Here is a 23,876-nt window from a genome sequence, read left to right on the forward strand (position 1 = left end):
AATGCAGTCATTCCTACAGTGGTTCTGAAATTTGGAATCAAAATCAATCAACACAGCACCAGTTGTGTGTTAGTAAACCGACTCTTCAGGGGAAAAACACCTGATTGTGACATTTGCCAGTATTTGTGGAGTGAATACTTTTACCATGGCTGATTTCAGGCTACCAGTGTGGAGTCACTGAACTTAAGAGTTTGGAAGACATACAGACAGTTCATTCTCAACAGCTAGTGTGAGCCAAGCCCAAGCCCCAGACACTCCTATAAAAAAATATCGTTGTCCTGACCTCTTCATCTACAAAGAATTTGAGGCAGGTTAACAAAAATAAACACTTATTAAAACAGGATTAAGTAAACGGGTGAAGAATTTTATAAAAAAGGGAAATAAGGGTGTGAAAATAAAAGAATAAAGTTAGTAGTTTATGAAATAGATACCTATGATAAGGATTTCAGCAATTACTATAAGTGAGCTAAGGATTTGCCTAAAACAAAGAGGAAATGAGCAATAGATAGTGTTCATAGTGAAGCTTAGATAAAAACACATCAGCTGCGCACGAGGAACAAAACTTTCTGATGACATCAGTGAACAATTAGATAAGGATACTGCTTCAACATTCTTGCAAAAGTAGGATGGCAATATTTGTGTGATATTTCTTGAATTTTTTTTTTAGTGCAAGGTGCTGACAGTGCCAAAGTGATTCAGAAAATGTATTATTTTCTCAGAAAAAAGGATAAAATTGGCAATTTGGGATCTATAATAGAATAATTTGAAATAAATGATAAGAAAACATATTGGAAATATAGCTGAGAGCCCCTTCTAGTTTATTTAGGCTATTTAGAAAGCCGATTCCATCTGCATCATTAAGAGTTTGCAGGTAAGGAAACTAACAAAATATTTACAAGATTCTAAGTATGGGATAATTAGGAGATCAAGTAGCTGTGGATTTGTTTATAAGGAAAATCCATATATGAGAGAGTTTGCATGAAAAGAATTAGCAAGATTTAGTAACAGGCTACCTGTTGAGAACAAGTCAGAATGATTACTTGCAGGTAGCCGTCCTATGCTCAGGGAACTGATATGATATACCATGAAAACTTTCCCAGGTGTCCTTTTTGATTTCTAGTGGTGATTCATCTTTCACTCTTGATTTTTTTGGTGTCATTCTTTAATCCTTTGAATATTGACTTTATGGAGGAGATTAGATTAGATGCTTATAGTGATAAGTAAGACGTGCGATGCCCGTCTTTAACTTTTGGTGTCTTATCATAGGATCCTTTTCTCATTTCTTTCTGCTCATGCTGTCCTTGGTTAGCCTCATCTTCATACATCATTGTTGTTGGACCCAATCTTAAACAGAATTTTTCTCCTATTCTGTTATTTATTTCTCTTATTGGTGTTTGCTCAGGCAGCCCAACTTGAAAGCAGGGTAGGAAGGTGGTTAGGGTCACCGGCAAATGCTCAGAAGTTCCTGTTCTCATTACTCCTACTTCTGGGTTCTTCTCCTGTTCCTCCTGGGCACAGAGGTGCTGGTGTTAATTCCTCCCTGCCCACCTTTCCCTAGAGTCCGTGCGTGCTGGTGCCTCCTACAAACGGCAGAATGAAGGAAAGCCAGAAAGAGGTGAGTTTTGAGCTAGATTGTGATTTGGGATCGTGAAGGGTGGGGGGCTATAATTTGTAGAGGTTATAGAAATGGGAAAAGTGTATAACTGCTCCATTAGTCTGCTGTTGGAACCAGAGCTGAACAATAGCAGACTCAGGTAGTAGGATTTGGGGAGACATGTGGGTTTGTTGTCTGGGCTAGCCACTCCCAGTCAGCAACTGCCACCTCATAGGAGGTTGAGATCTGTAGAGTAGACAAGTCACTGGAAGAAAGGACCCAACATCAGTAGGATCAGGATATTTCTATTTACCATTTTTGTGCTCTTTCTGCTGCCATCTGTATCATCCTTTTTCTTTATCCTTTGCTTCTTGCCTGTCCCTGCCCTCATGCCACCGGTATATATGAATATATGTTGATATTTGATAAACCACTGCCCTCTCCTTCAATGTTCCTTTGCTTCTGCACACTGAGATTGGTTGAAATCTGCTTAAATTAGCCTTATGCAGCTAAAATCATGAAAGATCCTAAGACTACACTTGGTCACCATACTTGGCATACCTGTAGAGCTGATGCTTTGTTTGTAAAGGAGGTGCTAAATAAGAGATTAACAGCTGCTTGTGAAAGTTTTTTGCTGTGTTTAGCTGCTGTGTGCCAGAATTGAGCCTATAATTATGTCTTTAATTAACATAATGTGCTGTGCTGATTGGTCCAGTTCTTCATCTCTCAAGGAAATACTTAATCAGAGTAGACTGGGGAGGTCATTGAATCCTAAGGGTAGAAAAATAATTCATCTTTTCACAAGTTTGTGAGTACCTACTCTTTTCTTAAAGGACTCAGCTTGGTAGGCCTTGGGTATTCGGGAAAAAATGAGCTATGATACTTGTTCCTCTAGGGGCTTTTGGTGCAGTGGGATAGACTGACACTGTCACATTATGATATGGAATTTGCCATGTGCAATGGAAATACAGTAGGGAATGACTAAATAAGCCATGTTCTTAGCCATTTGGGGATGTAGTGATGGTTGTATCATTTTGCTTTTGATTTTTAAGGTCTGTAAGAACTTTTAAACTTGCTTAGTGCGAAAGTCTCTTAATGGTACCACAAGTTAAAAGATTCTAGAGTTAGGTCTTTTTTAAGACTATTGGAGCTTCACAGTTGGAATACTGTGCCTAGAGCAGGAGTTTTCAACCTCAGCACTACTGACATTTGAGGCCGGATAATTCTTTGTTGTGGAGGGCTGTCCTGTGCATTTGTAGCATGTTTAGCAGCATCCCTAACCTCTACTTAACCATGTGCCAGTGGCACTCACCCACTGTGAAAATCAGAAATATCTTCACACATTGCCACGTGTTGTGGGTGCGGGGAGCTGTGGGGGGCATCTTGAGAAAGCCTTTCCGGCTCTGCAGGACATTGGAAAGAGATGTTATTCACTACGTCCCCAGGTGGTTGGAAGCCCTTGACCTCCAGGCCCTTACTTTGCTGTCTTGACCATAGCAGGAAGAGCTTAAGAGGCTTTTTGACTGAAGCTGGCTTTGCCTCAGTTTCAAGGTCGTTTTTTCTCCGCTTTTGCTCTTGACTGCTTTCCTGGCCTTAATCCACTATCCAGTCTTGACCAGTTTCTGTGTCACTCCAAACTTGGTGCTGCTTTTTCCTCTTCTCTGTAATTAAAGTTTTCGTAGCACTTGAAAGCAGAGGCTGTCTGTTACAGTTGACATATAGATAATTTAATGAAACATTTTTCTGTTAGCAACAGCTCACTGTTATTTTTAAGATTATATTTAACTAAACCCATTTTTGTTGTTGTTTTCGTTGAACTGGCTAAAATAATATTTAAATTTATTTTCTGGCTTATATTTCCATAAAAATAATAGTATACATAGAGCACTATGTGAGTGTCTGAAGTGACCAAAGATAAAGTTTAGTGACTTTATCTCATATAGATTTATTTTTCACCATTTAACAAATATTTGGGTACTCATTCATATCAGGTACCGGATTAGTGCTCTATTATAGTTTTCTAGTTTTAATTTTTTTAAAACATTTCATGAATACCTGCTAAGTTTCCTACATACCCTTCTCTTTGAGCTATAGCTTAATTAGCTAATAATTAGCTAATTCTCTTTGGTAGCATCTATATAATAACCTCCATTGGATTTTTAGTGTGATGTATTAAAAGTTAACTTTTCGGAACTGGAGGAGGAAGCATTTATGATGTTAAAATGTTTTTTGCCTTTCCTGAGGTCTTCTCTGTGGTTCCGTGTTTGCTAACTGGCATTGATATGGCCTAGATTGCCATATATACTGTCCTTTGGTTCTAGGTTATTTGAAATTTTTGATGGTGCCCAGCCTCAAAGACAGATAGGAGGATTTAGATATTAACAGATTTAATTTAATAATGTAATAAAGATTTCACTATTAAAATAAGTGTATGACTTCCACCCCTTATTCATTTACAAAAACACTCTAGTTGAAAACAAATAAGCTAGAAAATTGCATTTTATATTTTCTTATATAGGTAAAGAAAGACCTGTTCAGTCTTTGAAAACATCAAGAGACACTTCACCCTCAAGTTCTTCAGCAGTTCCTTCATCAAAGGTTTGTTGTACTTCTAAAATCAATTCAAAGAGGAAACACAAAGTAAATGAGATGGATTGTATAGTACAGGTGCTTTTATTCTTTACTGTCACACCTAACGGAGGTGCATTGAAATTTGAAATTTGCTGCATTGAAAGCTTGAGTTTCAAGTAACCATAACTTAAAAGTTGCCTCCAGAGTAAATGAGCAGTTTTCTCATAGAATTATTTCCACAGGTTATGCTAAAATTAGTATTTACTGATCCCCTTCTCATCTTGACCATAGCCGAGTGGGAATGAATATCCAGATGAGGCATATTTGAGAGACTGTGCTTTTATTTTGGAAGTGGGGTAATAGGCAGAGACCTAACATTTATTGTATAATGACTTGATTCTATGTACTATATTATATATTTTCTTCTGTTATTAATTCATATAAAAATTCTATGATGTAGGTAAGTGTATATTTCCATTTTATATAACAGGCTCAGAAGTTAAATAATTTCCTCAAATTATTTCACTGATGAATTCTCCCAAACGTTTAAGAATACCTGTACTTCTCAAACTTCCAAAAAATAGAAGAGGATTGAACACTTCCAAACTTGTTTTATGAACCTAGAATTATCCTGACACCAAAACCAGACAAGGACATTACAAGAAAAGAAAACTACAGGCCAGCATCTCTGATGAAGATAGATGCAAAAATCCTCATCCAAATGTTAGCAAACCAAATTCATAAGCACATTAAATGGATCGTATACCATGATCAAGTGGGATTTATTCCAGGCATGCTAGCATGCATGGTTCAGTATCTGCAGATCAATTAGTGTGATACACCACATTAATAAAGTAAAGGATAAAAATCATATGATCATCTCAGTAGATGCTGAGAAAATTTAACATCCATTTATGATAAAAACTCAACAAAGGGGACATAGAGGGAACGTGCCTCAACAAAATAAAGGCTATATATGTCAAGCCAACAGCCAACATCATTCTCAATGGCAAAGAGCTGAAAGCATTTCCTCTAGGATCAGGAACAAGCAAGGATGCCCACTCTCACCAGTTTTATTCAACATAGTATTGGAAGTACTAGCCAGAGCAATTAGGCAAGAAAAAGAAATAAAAAGCACCCAAATTGGAAAGGAAGAAGTAAAACTGTCACTATTTGTGGATAACATGATTTTATATGTAGAAAACCCTAAAAAGAAATAAAAGCAAAAATAAACAAATGGGAGCTAATTAAACTTAAAAGCTTTTGCAAAACAAAGGAAACCATTGATAAAATAAAAAGACAACCTACAAAATGGGAGAAGATATTTTCAAATGATATGACCAACAAGGGATTAATATCCAAAATATATAAATAGTTCATACAACTCAATATCAAAGAAGAGGCAGAAGACCTGAATAGGCATTTTTCCAAAGAAGACATACAGATGGCTAGCAGGCATATGAAAAAATGCTCAACATTGCTGATTATTAGAGAAATGTGAATCAAAACCACAATGAGATATCACCTCACACACCCAGGATGACTGTCATCAAAAAGTGTACAAATAACAAATGTTGGAGAGGATATGGAGAAAAGGGAACCCTAGTGTGCTCTTGGTGGGAATGTAAATTGGAGAACAGTATGGGGATTCCCCCCCCCAAAAAAAAAATTAGAACTATCCTATCATCCAGCAAGCCACTTCTAGTTATGTATGCAAAGGAATTGAAAACAGGGTGAACACATGGCAGCTCTGAGAGTGCAAGGAAGCTCTGCACCCCTTCACTTAACCTTGCCTAAGCATCTTTTATCATAAACTGCCTCCTATTGGCCACAAAACTCAGCCCACGTGTCAACACTGGGAGTTTGGTGTCCATCTGCCATGATGCTTCAGTATGCACGTATGACCACTGCTCATACTGCTCTCATACGGAGAGCAGCCGAGATGGCAAGGTAGAAAGACCCTGAGCTCATCTCCTCTCAGGAGCACACCAAAATCAGTTTCCTGCAGAGCAACCATCAGTGAAAAAGAGTGGGACCTACCAGAAAAGATCTACAACTAAAGACATAAAGAAGGAACCACAACGAGACAGGTAGGAGGGATGGACTCACAGTATAATCATATCCCATACCCCCCAGGTGGGCAGCCCACAAATTAGAGGATAATTATATTGCAGAAGTTCTCCCACAGGAGTGAGAGTTCAGGGCCCCATGTCAGGCTCCCCAGCCTGGGGTTCTGGCACCAGGAATACAAGCCCCCAGAGCGTTTGGCTTTGAAGGCCAGCAGGGCTTAATTGCAGGAGCCCCACAGAGTGGGGGAAATAGAGACTTCACTCTTAAAGGGCACACACAAAATCCCATGTGCAGTGGGACCCAGGGCAAAAGCAGTAATTTGATAGGAGCCTGGACAAGACCCACCTACTGGTCTTGGAGAGTCTTCTGGAGAGGCCAGGAGCAGCTGCGGCTCACCCTGGAGACATGGACACTGGTGGCAGACATATTAGGGAACGCTCAAACACATGAACACTGTTGCTGGCTGCTGTCATCTTGGCTCATTAGCACCAAGACCTGGCCCCACTCAGCAACCTGTAGGGATCAGTGCTGGGGTGCCTCGGTCAAACAACTAACTGGGTGGGGACACAACCCCATCTATCAATAGACAGCCTGCCTAAAGACTTCCTGACCTCTAGACACACCCCTAGACACAGCCCTACCCACCAAAGGGCCAAGACCCAGCTCTAACCACCAGAGGACAGGCACCAGCCCTTCCTGCCAGGAAGCCTACGCTAGCCTCTAGACCAGCCTCACCCACCAGCAGAAGCAAGCCAGACCCTACCCTGGGACCAGCTGTGCCCTGGCCCTGACCACTAGCGGGCCAACACAACCTTCAGGACACCCCAGACCCCATACCCAACTGTTTCAGGAACTTGCCTCTCCCCTACTCCAGCAATCTGAAATGAGCTCTGGGATCCCTGGCCCTGCAGCCAGACTCCAGGAAGCAGTTCTGCTTGCCAGTAGTCCAGCACTAACCCCGGATCTGGCTTCACCTGCCAGTGTGTGGGCAACAGCTCTAGAGTCTTTGAGACCCTGACTCTGCCCACCAGTGAGCCAGCACTAGCTCTGGGGCCCCCGAGGGTTCTGCAACCAGCCAACTTGTGACCAGGCCCCACTAAACAGTAGCCAGCAGCATCTTCACAAGGCAGGGCCTGGCAACCAACTGGACTAGGGGGCAGCCAACTGGACTAGGGGCCAACCAAGCCTACCAGACTACCCACGTAGTTAGCCCACCATGACAGGAGGACCCACACAGCCCTTTTAGGGGGAACGCCTAGAGCATATAGCTTAGGTGATGAGGGGCGGGGGGAGTGTACTGCTAGGACACAACGGATCTCCTACAGAAGGCTACTTCTCCAATGTGGAGAAACATAACCTACCTACCACATACATAAAAATACAAAGAGCAGCTTAGACAAAATGAGGCAGCAGAGGACTATGTTCTAGAAAGGAACAAGCTATAACCCCAGAAGAAGAACTAAGTGAAGATAGGCAGTCTACGTGTAAAAGAGTTCAGAGTAATGATCATAAAGATGATCAAAGAACTTGGGAGGAGAATGGATGCACAGAGTGAGAAGTTTTTAACAAAGAGTTAGGAAATATAAAGAACAGCAGAGGTGAAGAATACAATAACTGAAATAAAAAATATGCTAGAATGAATCAATAGTAGACTAAATGATACAGAAGAACAGATCAGTGAGCTGGAAGAGAGAGTAGTGGAAATCACTGCCACTGAATAGAAAAAAAAGAATGAAGAAATTAGGACAGTTTAAGAGACCTCTGGGACAACACGAAGCACACTAATATTCACATTATAGGGGTCTCGGAAGGAGAAGAGAGAGAGAAAAGGGAAGAGAACGTATTTGAAGACGTAATAGCTGAAAATGTCCTTAATCTGGAAAAGGAAACAGTTACCCAAGTCCAGGAAGCGCAGAGAGCCCTGTTCCGGATTAACCCAAAGAGGAACCTGCTGAGACACATAGTAATCAAAATGACACAAATTAAAGATAAAGTGAGTATTAAAAGCAGCAAGGGGAATGCAACAAATAACATACAAGGGAACTTCCGTAAAACTATCAGCTGATTTTTCAGCAGAAACTCTGCAGGCCAGAGGGTAGTGGCATGGTATATTTAAAAGTGATGAAAGGGAAAAACCTGTGACCAAGAATACTTTACCCAGCAAGGCTCTCAGTCAGGGTTGATTTAAAATCAAAAGGTTTACAGACAAGCAAAAGCTAAAAGAATTCAGCACCACCAAACCAGCTTTACAACAAATGGTAAAGGAACTTCTCTAGGTGAAAAAGAAAAGGCCACAACAAGAATACAAGAAAATTATGAAATGAAAAAGCTTACCAGTAAAGGCAAACGTACTGTAAAGGTAGGAAATCATCTACACACAAAGCTAGTAAGGAGGTTAAAAGACAAAAGTAGTAAAATCATCTGTATCCACAATAAGCAGTGAAGGGATACACAAAACAATTAGATGTAAAATAAGATAAAGACAGTAATCGTGAGGGGAGGAGGGTACAAATGCAGGGTTTTAAAAATGCATTTGAAATTAAGAGATCAGCAACTTAATATACTGTTATACAGAAACCTCATGGTAACCACAAACCAAAAATCTATAATATATATACACACAAAAAAGAAAAAGGAATCCAAACATAATACTAAGATTAGTCATCAAATCACAAGAGATGAGAAAAAATGAAGAAAGGGGGGGAAAAGGTCTACCAAAATGGCAATAAGAACATACATATTGCTAATTCTCTTAAGTGTAAACAGACTAAATGCTCCAACCAAAGACATAGAGTGGCTTCATGGATACAATAACAAGACTCATATATATGGTGTCTACAGAAGACTCACTGCAGATGTAGAGATACATACAGACTGAAAGGAAGGGCATGAAGAAAGATATTCCATACAAATGGAAATCAAAAGAAAGCTATATAAGTATAGCAGTACTTATATCAGACAAAATAGACTTTAAATAAAGACTGTCACAAGAGACAAAGAAGGACACTACATAATGATCAAAGGGTCAATCCAAGAAGAAGATATAACAGTTGTAAATATATATGCACCCAACATTGGAGCACCTCAATGTATAAGGCAAATATTAACAGACATAAAAGGAGAAATCAATAGTAACACAATAATAGGAGGGGAGTTTAACACCCCACTTATTACATCAGTGGACAGATCATCTAGACAGAAAATCAATAAGGAGACATAGGCCTTAAATAACACATTAGACTAAATGGACTTAATTAATTTATAGAGAGCATTCTATCCGGAAAGCAGCAGAATGCATATTCTTTTCAAGTGCATGTGGAACTTTCTCCAGGATAGATGACTTGCTAGGCCACAAAACAAGCCTTGGTAAATTTAAGAAAATTGAAATCGTATCAGACATCTTTTCTGACCACAAGGCTATGAGAGTAGAAATCAACTACAAGGGAAAAACCTGCAAAAAACACAAACACATTGGAGGCAAAACGGTATGCTACTAAACAACCAATGGATCACTAAAGAAATCAAAGGAAATGAAAACAGTATTTCAAGGAGATATCTGCATTTTTTTTGGCGGGGGGAATTGAACCTGGCCCATGGCAGTGAAAGCCTTGAATCCTAACCACTAGGCCACCAGGGAACTCCCCTGCATTTCTGTGTTCGTTGCAGCATTATTCACTATAGCCAAGATGTAGAAACAACCTAACCTGCCCTCAATGAATGGATAAAGAAAATATTGTATACATACATGATGGAATATTATTCGACCATGAAAAAGGTGAACATCTTACCATTTGTGACAAAATGGATGGACCTTGAGGACATTATGCTAAGTGAAATAAGCCAGACAGAGAAAGACAAGTATTCTATGATCCTGATGACATGTGGAATCTAAAAAAGTCAAATTCACAGAAAGAAGGGTTGTTACCAGAGTCTGGGGGACAGGAGAAAAGGGGAGATGTTGGTCAAAGATTATGAACTTGAAGCTATAATATGAATGAGTTCTGGGTATCTAATATATAGCATAGTTATTATAGTTAATAATACTCTCCTGTATAATTGAAATTTGCTAAGAGATCTTTGATGTTCTCACCACAAAAAAGAAATGGTAATTATGTGACATGATGCAGGTGTTAGCTAATGCTAAGGTTGTGATTATTTTGCAATTTAAAAAAAGTGGGTATATATCTCCATTTTATGGAAAAGGCTTAGATGTTAAATAATTTTCTCAAGGACATAGCCAGTTTTCACTGCATCATTCTTCTCAGTCCTTCCTTCTCAGCATCTGAAAACGTGTTGAAAAGGTGCATGGTTCTAATCCTCAAAACTTAAAACTTTGGGGTGTTGCTGAGGTTCTCTTCACCAACCTCACACTGTTTCTCTTTCCATAACTGTTGTTACTTCTATTCTCGTCTTTCTTCACTTCTTTTTGTTTTCTGTCTTTGGTATGTTTGGCTTTTCTGTAAGAAAAGATATCAGTTGGTGGTCTGTGCTGGTGTTCAGTGGGCAGCTGCTTCTCTGCCTCAAATGGAAAAAAGAAAAGGTGTCTTTGTGACAACTTGTGTTTTTGGAGCTTTCCCAGAAGTCTGAGGATGCTAGAATGCTGGATTTTGAATAGGAAAGATTGATTGGATTTTTTGGTTCTTTCTTATCATATCAAGGGTGCTTTACCCATCTGAAACACTGGCTTGGTTTTGTTTTTTTTTTTTTTTCCCCAGCTAGAAATGAATGAAGAGTAAATAATACCCATCTAAGTCACTATGAATATTTAAATTATGATATTTGAAATATTTATTTCCCTTGAACTATAATGTGGTGTGAATATGTTATAGCATAGGACTTTGTGGTACGTGATGAAAATATATTTTAACCATCAAATCCAACCCTAATGGATTTTAGATATTTTCATCTGACATTTTATTTTAGATGTTTGCATTTTTGTCTTAGAATGGAATTAAAATTTCAGAATTTTAGATCTATAATCATTTTATATATTGGGGAAGTATAGCTTCCTGTGTCCTCTTCCCAGGGTTACATGCTAGCTTTATTACCTAGATTTCCTGATATGGTGGAGGACTTTTTCTTTGAAACATTATGGTTACTGTCATGTAGGAATAGTTTTTCAGAGTTTATTTTCTGCTGTTAGAAGTCAGTTTCAAATGAGAGTTTTTTAAGTGTACAGAGTTAATGATGGTTGAATAGAAGGATTCAGTTATAAAAGATTTTGCTTCCTTCTTTACTAGAGATAATTTACAATGTTTTGTTTTGTTTTTGCTCTTTCTCTTCAAAACAGGTACCAAAGAAAAGTGAGGTGTACATTTAAAAAAATATTTTTGTTTGTGTTTCTTATTTTTAAAAAAACTTTTTAACCTTATTACTAAGTAATAGTAAAGGTATTGCTTATATCTTTTTAACCTTATGTATGGGTAGGACTTTGGAATAAGATATTGAGACTTACTCAGTGGCCATGGAAATACTCCATGTAGATACACTGTGATTATCTTCTAGTAAACACTATGGATGGCAAACCAGTTTTTTGGTAAATTGAATTGAAGGTGGTCAAGGGCCTTACTCATCTAGAAGACCTAGTTTTAACTTCCAGCTCAGCATTTATTGGTAACTGTGTACAAATCACTAACCTTTTGACATTCAGTTTTTTGGTTTATAAGTTGGGGGTGATAAAGTCTAGCCACCTTCATGGAATTCCATTTAATTAAAATACCTTTTTTTGGTTTGCATGTGTAAGTGCTTTATAAATGATAGTATACCATAACATGGGGATTTTTACTGACACTGTCATCCAGAGGAGGTATATTTAGAATCAATGATGTGACTTTATAGAAGTAAGAGATGGAGACAAAATTAAAGTACCAAGCGTTATGCTGGATGCTTTCAGGTCTGTTACTTCCCTTGATTCTCACAACTACTTTAAGAGTGAATATAATATTATTAATCCCTGTTTTGTAAATGAGAAAATGAAGGCTCACAGTGTCATAAGTTATGTATATAAAATCATCTACCCTCACTAGTGATGAAACCGCTATTCAAACCCAGCTTTGTCTGTAACTCCAAATCCTATACTTTGTTTAGTATTGTATGTGGTTGGAGAAGGGAAGTAGTGGTAGTATCAAAAAATGAAATTTAAGTGTATACATTTCATGTAAAGAGTAGGATTTATATAAACTATTACAAAGTATAAAATAGCATATCTGGACTTTTCTGTTTCATTAATTAGAAATTTACCTTGATGAAATTTTGGCATTGGTTATTTCATTGAATATAATTAAAGATACAAAGTTGACATCAGTATAATGTCTTGTATATTCTAAATAATATTTAGTATATTAGCTGTCAGTGTTTTTCGTTTCGTTCCTTAGATGAATTTCTAAAGCTTTATATAAATGAAAGTAGGAGTCAGATTTAGTCTATATGTCCCCCCAAAATTGCAACTTAACGAAATTCTGTGTTGAATATTTTTGAAAAAGCGAAGAACGTACTTGTTCTCTTTATAAATTTGAAGGCTTAAATGATTTCATGTGTAAGTGGGGTATACTTCTTGATGTATTTGAAATTTAAAAGCCCTTGAGAACTGTAACAGAACCATTCTTTTGTTTTTATTAGGTGTTAGATAAACCCAGTCGGCTAACGGAAAAGGAACTTGCTGAGGCTGCAAGCAAGTGGGCTGCTGAAAAGCTAGAGAAGGCAGATGAAAGTAACTTGCCTGAAATTTCTGAGTATGAGGTAAGGCAAAATTTCTTCTTTATGTTTCACATCTGAGAGTTTTGCCTGGATTTTAAATTATTGATGAAAATTTTAGTTTGTTCTAGTGTTTTAAAGTATATTTGGGGAAAATGTCCTCATGGATTATTAAATTTTACCACACACAATAATAGAATGAATATAAATGACTCTGAATTCAGTAATTACACTATGTCTGAATGTCTCTAGTAGTTTAGAAGTGTAAGAATAGTATAAATATGGAGTATAAGGAAAATGCAATATTTATATCCTTCTTTTGTGAGCTTTTAAAAGTATTTCTAGAAATCATGCTAAGCCACTAGTCATAAATCAGTGAATTCAGAACAAAAATCTAATTAAACCTTTGATCTTGGGCTATATTTATATTGCATGTTATATTCTATGCAAATTATCTCATAAATATTCCAAGAAATGCAATTATGCATTATTTGGTCTACCTGTACTTTTTGATGAGTCTTGAGTACCAAAAAATGAGAACATTTTTGGGTCCACAGAATACTCTTTATAGAATGTTTTCATTAAAATATCTGAAAATGAACTGAAAAATTTCTCTATAACCTGTAATAGAGGGAAATACAGATATTTTGTGGGCCAAGTTAAGCTTCTAGATTTAAAATTTGTTACTAGAGGAATTATTTTGACCTGGCAGAGAATATAAAAATCTCTGTACGATGACAAATTATGTATATTCGGAGGAGATTTCTCACTTTACAATATATTTTTGGTTGCCTTTTAAGGAAGGTCCTTTGATAAAACAGATCAAGCATTAGAATTCGATGTACAAATTGTATACCTACATACATCTTAATACACTATGAAAAGATCCTTTCCAAAATTACTAATGTACACTGCTCATAGAAAGTACAAACCAGTACAAACCCTATCAGTACTCAGAAATAGAGCCTTTCTTTTTTAAAATGCTGATCTGTCATTTAGTTATCAGTTGTTCTTAAATAGGTCAAGGTTTCCTTGTTACTGTAGCTATAATAATAGATATTTACGTGTATTTTCAAGTAAATATATAAATATATCAAGCTGTCCTTCTTTGGTACCTTTCTAGCACTATTTAAAAGCGTGAACAATACACTAATACATTAATAGGGTCAGTTTGCCTATTTTCCTTAATAATTTAGAATAATGGTTTTTATATTAATAATAGAAATATGTGCTTTAAAATTGCTAATTTGGACAGCTGATAATTTTTCTCAGAGTACTTAAACCAAAAACTTCCAAAAATACTTAATTTTTTGTTTCCTAAATCTTCAATTAGCAAAGCTTTATTAAGATACATTCTTTCTCCCCCCTCATCATTTTTGATATCTCTTAATTTAAAAAAAAATATCTCATTATCCACCTTTTCCAGATTTTAAATATTCTATTTATAGTCTTTTTTCATTGCTTGACTGGATTTTGACTCTGAATAGTCAGTGACATTGGGTCTAGAAAGACTTTTTTTTCAGGCTTCTTGTTTTTTCTCTAAAATATGCCCAGAATTTGCTAGGTTTTGAATTAATGAGAAGTCAGTAATCCTAAAAATCTATATGTGGGTCATAGGTCAGACATGATTTTTTGTTGGACCAAAGGCAAGGTGAGAACAGGGTTGAGATTACTTGAGTATGTTTGTTAGTTGGTGTGCATCATGAGTGTTGAGCAGCATTATCAATCTTGTAGCATCTAAATGTTCTTCAAGTTACATTGATACTTTTCCATACTGGAGATAAAGCAGTTGAGAAATTCTTAACGATACTCTGTCTTTTGGGCACAGATAGTCACATTTGTTTTTGGGTAGTTTTTAAATAGTTGCTCATTTCAGTGATCTATGTTTTATGAGAAATAAACTTTTTGAGAATTTTGACTTTGGTTCTATAAACTCCTTTCTGATTTGAAAGAATAAGGTGGAAGGAAAAAAGGACTTTGATGCTGTGGAAGAGTTTGGCATAGTGCTCTGTGTGTGTGTGTGTGTGTGTGTGTGTGTGTGTTTAAATCTGATTGTGACAATCTTTATATTAGCTGTTGAATAGAGAGGAGATTAAATATTTAAGTTTCCAGTTTATCTTCTCTTGCTGTCATCAATATAGTTTTAAGCAATTTGGTTGGGAGACCATGTAGTTTATAGAGAGTCCAGTGAAATTGAAGGTAAATTCAGTGATATGTTTAAATATTCAGGAATATTATAGTTCATTCTTCTGTAACAGTTTGCATACATTTACCTTTTGGACTCTAATAGAGAATTTCCCAAAGTATTTGATAGAATGATAATTCTGAAGGGTCTTAGTGGTCTGAGGAAGAACAAAAAAGATTCTGTTAGCCCCCTTACATTTGGGAAATGCTAGATTTAAAAGAGTAGGTTGATTTTGGCACTTCAGCACTTTTCAGAGATTTTAATATGTTAATATGCTCATCAGTGGTCTGTGACAGGAGGATGAATAATAAAGTTTGCATAATTTATCAAATTTTTGGCTTGAATTTTTTTTCACAGTGCTAATTTTAGGATTAGTGTTTTAAGGCATGTATTTTCAGAAAATAATACTATACTGGCTTTCTCATAGTTTATTTAAATTCACTAAATATTCATTCTGTGTCTGTTTGTGTCAAACACTGCATTAGAGACATCATCTTAGCTTTCAAAGAGCTTGCAGTCAAGTTTGGTAGAGATATAATTTACTATCTGTAAATATATGGCCATGAGAGTTTTGCTTTTGGCTATCAAAATGAAAAGCAAATTATTCAGAGATTATTAGAATGTCGCAGTAGAGCAGGTTGTTGCTTCTTGCTGCAGAAGAAAAATTTTAAATGTTTCTTATTTAAATGTGAAAATGTGAATTATGTTGTTTCCATGTATCAGGTGTTATTTTCCGCTTACCCTGTCCCTAGTGAAGTATGCCCAAGTTCCATGGCCCTCTTTCAAATTCAGATCCATTCAGTGAAATCAATAGTGCTCGAGATAATAAGACTCAATATCTTTCTTGATTCCACTTTTCTTCCTTTCCTGTTGTAAAGTTTTTTGCCACTATTTCACTGATGACCTTATATTGCCTTTATTAAAAATTTCTTTTACTTGTCTAGTTATTTAGATAGATAGATAGATAGATAGAATGTATCTCATGTCTTGTTTTCCCTCCAGTACCTTGGATAATATATATCTAATGAACTAAACTAAATTTAATTACTAATAAGCTCTTTTTTTCCAGTTTTACTGAAATGTAATTGACATACAGCACTGTATAAGTTTAAGGTGTACAGCATAATGAATTGACTTACATATATTGTGAAATGATTATCACAGTAAGTTTAGTTAATATCCATTGTCTCATATAAACACCACAAAAAAGAAAAATATTTTTTTCCTTGTGATGAGAACTCTTAGGATTTACTCTCTTGTCAACTTTCAAATACACCATACAGCATTGTTAACTATAAACACCATGTTGTACATTACGTCCTCAGTACTTATTTATCTTATAACTGGAAGTTTGTACCTTTTGACCACCTTCATCCAATTCCCACCCCACTACTCCCCAGCCCTCACCTCTGGTAACCATGGATATGATCTCTTTTTCTATGAGTTTTTAAAACAATTCCATATATAAGTGAGATCATACAGTTTTTGTCTCTCTCTGTCTGGCTTATATCACTTACCATGGTGCCCTCAAGGTCCATCCATGTTGTTGCAAATGGCAGAATTTCTTTCTTTTATGGCTGAATAATATTTTATTGTGCATGTAACTTCTTTGTCTGTGTATCAGTTGATTGATACTTAGGTTGCTTCTGTATCTTGGCTATTGTAAATTATGCAGCTATGAACATTGGGGTGCATGTACGTTTTCGAGTTAGTGTTTTCATTTTCTTCAAATATATACCCAGATGTGGAATTGCTGGATCATATGGTAGTTCTCTTTTTAATTTTTTGAGGAATCTCATACTGTTTTCTGTAGCGACTGTACCAATTCACAATCCCACCAACAGTGCACAAAGGTTCCCTTTTCTCCACATCCTCCCAGCATTTGTTACATCTTGTCCTTTTGAGGCTGGTCATTCTAAGAGGTGTGAGGTGATATTTCATTGTGGTGTTGATTTGCATTTCCCTAATGATTAGGGATGTTGAGCACCTTTTCATGTACCTGTAGGCCATTCGTGTATCTTCTTTGGAAAAATTTATATTCAGGTCCTTTGCCCATTTTTTAATCGTATTATTTGGTTTTGTGTGGGGGTTTTTTTGTTTTTTTGTTTTTTTTGCTATTGAGTTGTATGAGTTCTTTATTTTGGATATTAACTCTTTGTCCACATATATGATTTGCAAATATTTTTTCCCATTCTGTAGTTTGTCTTTCATTTTGTTAATCATTTCTTTTGCTGTGCAGAAGGTTCATAGTTTGATATAATATCACTTGTTTATTTTTTATTTTGTTGCTTGTGTTTTAGATGTCATATCTAAAAAGTCATTGCCAAGACCCATATCAAGGAACTCTCTTTCCTGTTTTCTTGTAGGAGTTTTATGGTTTCCAGTCTTACATTTAAGTCTTTAGTGCATTTTGAGTCAATTTTTGTGAATAGTGTATGTTAGGGCTCTAGTTTCCTTCTTTGACATGTGAATAACCTGATTTCTTCAGCACCATTTATTGGAGAAACTTTCTTTTCTCCGTTGAGTATTCTGGCCTCCTCTGTGAAATATTAGTTGGCCATATATGCATGTGTTTATTTCAGGACTTTCAGTTCTGTTCCATTTGGCCTATGTGTCTCTTTTTATGCTGGTATCATACTGTTTTGATTACTGTAACTAATGAGCTCTTTTAGTGTCAATTCAAGTTATTTCTCTCTTCGTTACTTGCCTTTTATTTTCCCAAAACTCATCTACTCTGATGTGTTTATTATGCTCATCAATTTATATTTTTGTATGTAGGTCTAGAATTATGATGAAGCTTGAAGTTCCTATTTTGAGTGTGTTTTAATAACTTTTTGTTTTGTTTGTTTTGCATTGACCTAACTAAGATGGAATCTAGTGGCAGAATTATTTTGACTGTGGGGTAGTCAGAACACAGTATAAATAATCTTTCTTGACATCATCTGAAATGAACTGTTGTCTGTCTAGTGTTAGAAACCATATACTGATATTGTGATTTATTTCTTAAATTATTTTTTGTTGTAGTATAATACATATAACATAAAACTTCCATCTTAACTGGTTTTTTTTTTTTTTTTATGTTCCACATCACTTTTATTGCACAGTGGATAGATAATAAAACAATCTTTTTTTAAAAGGATACTTACACCAAACAACCATGGGGAGTACGGGGATATACATTCCCAAATGCAAAGAGGAAAAAGGAGACAGTTAACATGACTTTTTCCAGAAGCCAGAATGAGCCCCAGAGTTTTGCCACAGTAAGACTAGTGGTACATAGTTTGATATGGTCACATTTAGCCAGTTTATTGGTATAGTGTCAGCAGTTGGGAAAAAAAGAACTACGCAATGGAAACCTTAATGCTCAAAGAACCATTAGGTGGCAGTAGGGACACAGGTATCTTTTTTTTTTTTTATACAGCAGGTTCTTATTAGTTATCCATTTTATACATATTAGTGTCTACATGTCAATCCCAATCTCCCAATTCATCCCACCATCACACACCCCGCCCCCACCGCTTTCCCCCTTGGGGTCCATACGTTTGTTTTGTACATCTGTGTCTCAATTTCTGCCCTGCAAAACCAGTTCATCTGTACCATTTTTTGAGGTTACATATATGCGTTAATATACGATATTTGTTTTTCTCTTTCTGACTTACTTCACTCTGTATGACAGTCTCTAGATTCATCCACGTCTCTACAAATGACCCAATTTTGTTCCTTTTTATGGCTGAGTAATATTCCATTGCATATATATACCACATCTTCTTTATCCATTCGTCTGTTGATGGGCATTTAGGTTGCTTCCATGACCTGGCTATTGTAAATAGTGCTGCAATGAAAACTGGGGGAGCATGTGTCTTTTTGAATTATGTTTTTCTCTGGGTATATATGCCCAGTAGTGGGATTGCTGGGTCATACGGTAATTCTAGTTTTAGTTTTTTAAGGAACCTCCATACTGTTCTCCATAGTGGCTGTATCAATTTACATTCCCACCAAAAGTGCAAGAGGGTTCCCTTTTCTCCACACCCTCTCAAGCATTTGTTGTTTGTAGATTTTCTGATGATGCCCATTCTAACTGGTGTGAGGTGATACCTCATTGTAGTTTTGATTTGCATTTCTCTAATGATTAGTGATGTTGAGCAGCTTTTCATGTTCTTCTTGGCCATCTGTATGTCTTCTTGGGAGAAATGTCTATTTATGTCTTCTGCCCATTTTTGGATTGGCTTGTTTGTTTTTTTAATATTGAGCTGCATGAGCTATTTGTATATTTTGGAGATTAATCCTTTGTCCGTTAATTCGTTTGCAAATACTTTCTCCCATTGTGAGGGTTGTCTTTTCGTCTTGTTTATGGTTTCCTTTGCTGTGCAAAAGCTTTGGTTTGGTTAGGTCCCATTTGTTTATTTTTGTTTTTATTTCCATTACTCTAGGAGGTGGATCAAAAAAGATCTGGCTGTGATTTATGTCAAAGAGTGTTATTCCTGTGTTTTCCTCTAAGAGTTTTATAGTGTCCAGTCTTACATTTAGGTCTCTAATCCATTTTGAGTTTATTTTTGTGTATGGTACTAGGGAGTGTTCTAATTTCATTCTTTTACATGTAGCTGTCCAGCTTTCCCAGCACCACTTACTGAAGAAAGTGTCTTTTCTCTTGTATATCCTTGCCTCCTTTGTCATAGATGAGTTGAGCATAGGTGCATGGGTTTATCTCTGGGCTTTCTATCCTGTTCCATTGATCTATATTTCTGTTTTTGTACCAGTACCATACTCTCTTGATTACTGTAGCTTTGTAGTATAGTCTGAAGTCAGGAAGTCTGATTGCTCCAGCTCCATTTTTCTCCCTCAAGACTGCTTTGGCTATTTGGGGTCTTTTGTGTCTCCATACAAATTTTAAGATTTTTTTGTTCTAGTTCTGTAAAATATGCCATTGGTAATTTGCTAGGGATTGCACTGAATCTGTAGATTGCTTTGGGTAGTATAGTCATTTTCACAATGTTGATTCTTCCAATCCAAGAACGTGGTATATCTCTCCATCTGTTGGTATCATCTTTAATTTTCTTAATCAGTGTCTTATAGTTTTCTGCATACAGGTCTTTTGTCTCCCTAGGTAGGTTTATTCCTAGGTATTTTAATCTTTTTGTTGCAATGGTAAATGGGAGTTTTTCCTTAATTTCTCTTTCAGATTTTTCATCATTAGTGTATAGGAATGCAAGCGATTTCTGTGCAATAATTTTTTATCCTGCAACTTTACCAAATTCATTGATTAGCTCTAGTAGTTTTCTGGTGGCATCTTTAGGATTCTCTATGTATAGTATCATGTCATCTGCAATCAGTGACAGTTTCACTTCTTCTTTTCCAATTTGTATTCCTTTTGTTTCTTTTTCTTCTCTGATTGCCGTGGCTAAGACTTCCAAAACTATGTTGAATAATAGTGGTGAGAGTGGACATCCTTGTCTCGTTCCTGATCTTAGAGGAAATGCTTTCAGTTTTTCACCATTGAGAATGATGTTTGCTGTGGGTTTGTCGTATGTGGCCTTTACTATGTTGAGGTAGGTTCCCTTTGTGCCCACTTTTTGGAGAGTTCTAATCATAAATCGGTGTTGAATTTTGTCAGAAGCTTTTTCTGCATCTATTGAGATGATCATATGGTTTTTCTCCTTCAATTTGTTAATATGGTGTATCACATTGATTGCTTTGCCTATATTGAAGAATCCTTGCATCCCTGGGATAAATCCCACTTGATCATGGTGTGTGATCCTTTTAATGTGTTGTTGGATTCTATTTGCTAGTATTTTGTTGAGAATTTTTGCATCTATATTCATCAGTGATATTGGTCTGTAATTTTCTTTTTCTGTGGTATCTTTGTCTGGTTTTGGCATCAGGGTGATTGTGGCCTCATAGAATGAGTTTGGGAGTGTTCCTTCCTCTGCAGTTTTTTGAAAGAGTTTGAGAAGGATGGGTGTTAGCTCTTCTCTAAACGTTTGATAGAATTCACCTATGAAGCCATCTGGTCCTGGACTTTTGTTTGTTGGAAGATTTTTAATCACAGTTTCAATTTCATTACTTGTGATTGGTCTGTTCACATTTTCTATTTCTTCCTGGTTCAGTCTTGGAAGGTTATACCTTTCTAAAAATTTGTCCATTTCTTCCAGGTTATCCATTTTATGGGCATAGAGTTGCTTGTAGTAGTCTCTTTGGATGCTTTGTATTTCTGTGGTGTCTGTTGTAACTTCTCCTTTTTCATTTCTAATTTTATTGATTTGAGTCCTCTCCCTCTTTTTCTTGATGAGTCTGGCTAATGGTTTATCAATTTTGTTTATCTTCTCCAAGAACCAGCTTTTAGTTTTATTGAGCTTTACTATTGTTTTCTTGGTTTCTATTTCATTTATTTCTGCTCTGATCTTTATGATTTCTTTCCTTCTGCTAACTTTGGGTTTTGTTTGTTCTTCTTTCTCTAGTTCCTTCAGGTGTAAGTTTAGATTGTTTATGTGAGATTTTTCTTGTTTCTTGAGGTAGGCTTGTATTGCTATAAACTTCCTTCTTAGAACTGCTTTTGCTGCATCCTATAGGTTTTGGATTGTCATGTTTTCATTGTCATTTGTCTGTAGGTATTTTTTGATTTCCTCTTTGATTTCTTTAGTGATCTCTTGGTTATTTAATAACGTATTGTTTAGCCTCCTTGTGTTTGTATTTTTTACGTTTTTTTCCCCGTAATTGATTTCTAACCTCATAGCGTTGTGGTCAGAAAAGATGCTTGATATGATTTCAGTTTTCTTAAATTTACTGAGGCTTGATTTGTGACCCAAGATGTGATCTATCATGGAGAATGTTCTATGTGCACCTGAGAAGAAAGTGTAATCTGCTGTTTTTGGATGGAATGTCCTATAAATATCAATTAAATCTATCTGGTCTATTGTGTCATTTAAGGCTCATCTTAACCATTTTAAGTGTATAGTTCAGTGGTATTAAATACATTCACATTATTATGCACATCACCACCCTCCATCCCCTTAACTCTTTTCACCTGTAAAACTGAAACTCTACACCAATTAAACAACAACTCTCCAAAGCAATTTTATCAGTTTATTCTCTCCCTCCCTCAGTCCCTGGCAACCACTATTATGCTTTCTGTCATTATGATTTTAACTACTTTAAGTACTTAAGTGGAATCATATAGTATTTTTTTTGTGTGACTGGCTTATTTCATTATGCATAGTGTCTTCTAGGTTCATCCATGTAGTAGCATATTGTAGAATTTCCTGTTTCTTTTAAAAGGCTGAGTAATATTCCACTGTGTATGTGTGTACTATATTGTGTGTGTGTGTGTGTGTGTGTGTGTGTGTGTTAAATGCTTTATATTATTTAGAATTCCTTAGTGGATTTTTAAATAGGTTTAAAAGATACTTTAGTGATATTTTGGGAAATTGATTGGGGTTTTTGGATGGGCTAGGAGTACATTCTTTTTTTAAAAATTTTTTTACGGTAAGTCCTTGTTGGTTATCTATTTTAAGTATAGCAGTGTGTGTGTGTACTGCATTTTGTTTTCTTTTCATTGGTATGTTGTGTTTTCATTTTCATTCATCTCTAAGTATTTCTTACTTTCCCTTGTGATTTTTCTTTGTTTGTTTAAAAGTACATTAATTTCCAGAATTTTGTGAATTTTCCAGATTTTTCTTTTTAAATCTGTTGAGACTTAATATGTGCCCCAATACAGGGAAATGTTCCATGTGCACTTGAGAAGAATGTATACTCTGTTGAAGTTTGGTGGATTGTTCTGTATATGTCTGTTAGATGTAGTTAGTGTATTGTGTTGCTTAAGCCCACTATTCCCTTACTTATTTCCTTACTTATTATTGTGAAACTGTTTATTTCTCCCTTCAGTTTTGTCAGGTTTTGTTTCATATATTTTTATAGTTTGTCATTAGGTGTGTAAATGTTTGTAATTGTTATATCTTCTTGCTTTATTGAAACTTTTATTAATACATAATGTCCTTGTCTCTGGTAACCTTTTTTTATTTAGAGTTTATCTGTCTGATATTATTATAGCCACTCTTGCTCTCTTTTGTTTACTATGTGCATGGAATATCTTTTTTCCATCCTTTTAGTTTCCACCTGTTTGTGCCTTTGGGTCTCAAGTGAATCTCTTGTTGATAACATATTGTTGGATCATATGTTTTTATTCATTCTGCCAATTTCTGTCTTTGGACTGGAGAATTTAAACCATTTACACTTGAAAGTAATTACTGAGGAGGGACTTACTCCTGTCATTGTGCTATTTGTATTCTATATGCCCTGTAACTTTTTTGTTCTTCATTTCCTGCATTCAGGTCTTCTTTTGTTTTTAGTTGATTTTTTGTAGTGAAATGTTAAAATTTCTATCTTGTTTCCTTTTGTGTATATTTTATAGCTGTTTTCTTTGTGGGTACAATGGAGAAGACATTTAACATCCTAAAATTGTAACACTAATTTAAATTTATACCAGCTTACCTGCAATAACATACAAAGCCTGTACTCCTTTACAGCTCTGTGTCTACCTCCTCATTTGTTGATGTTCCACAATTACATCGTTATACATTGTGTGCCGCCCCAAACCATAAACTAATAATTATTTTAAATACATTAGCATATTAAATTATCTAGAAAATAAGACTTGGAGTTATAAACCAACATTGCAGTGATACTAGTTTTTACACTAATAATTTTTTTCTTTAAATGTCATAGTCTCCTAAATCATGTTGCAAATAAAAAGTGCAGTTTCCAACTATT

General features: G+C 35.9%; 1 protein-coding gene across 15 annotated transcripts in view; it reads left to right on the forward strand.

The window, feature by feature from the left end:
* PPHLN1 (periphilin 1) overlaps positions 1 to 23,876 on the forward strand; it is a 140,416-nt gene that overhangs the window by 65,904 nt on the left and 50,636 nt on the right. For 12 of the 15 annotated variants that reach the window (XM_067696211.1, XM_067696207.1, XM_067696204.1 and 9 more), the window contains 3 exons: positions 1,559 to 1,615; positions 4,113 to 4,192; positions 12,854 to 12,973. In XM_067696211.1, coding sequence (XP_067552312.1) covers positions 1,559 to 1,615; positions 4,113 to 4,192; positions 12,854 to 12,973 — 257 coding nt within the window. The remainder of the gene's footprint in view (positions 1 to 1,558; positions 1,616 to 4,112; positions 4,193 to 12,853; positions 12,974 to 23,876) is intronic. The other 3 variants (XM_067696212.1, XM_067696206.1, XM_067696200.1) reach the window with 1 other exon arrangement.

Source organism: Pseudorca crassidens, chromosome 11 (assembly GCF_039906515.1).
Source record: "Pseudorca crassidens isolate mPseCra1 chromosome 11, mPseCra1.hap1, whole genome shotgun sequence".
Lineage (NCBI taxonomy): Eukaryota > Metazoa > Chordata > Mammalia > Artiodactyla > Delphinidae > Pseudorca > Pseudorca crassidens.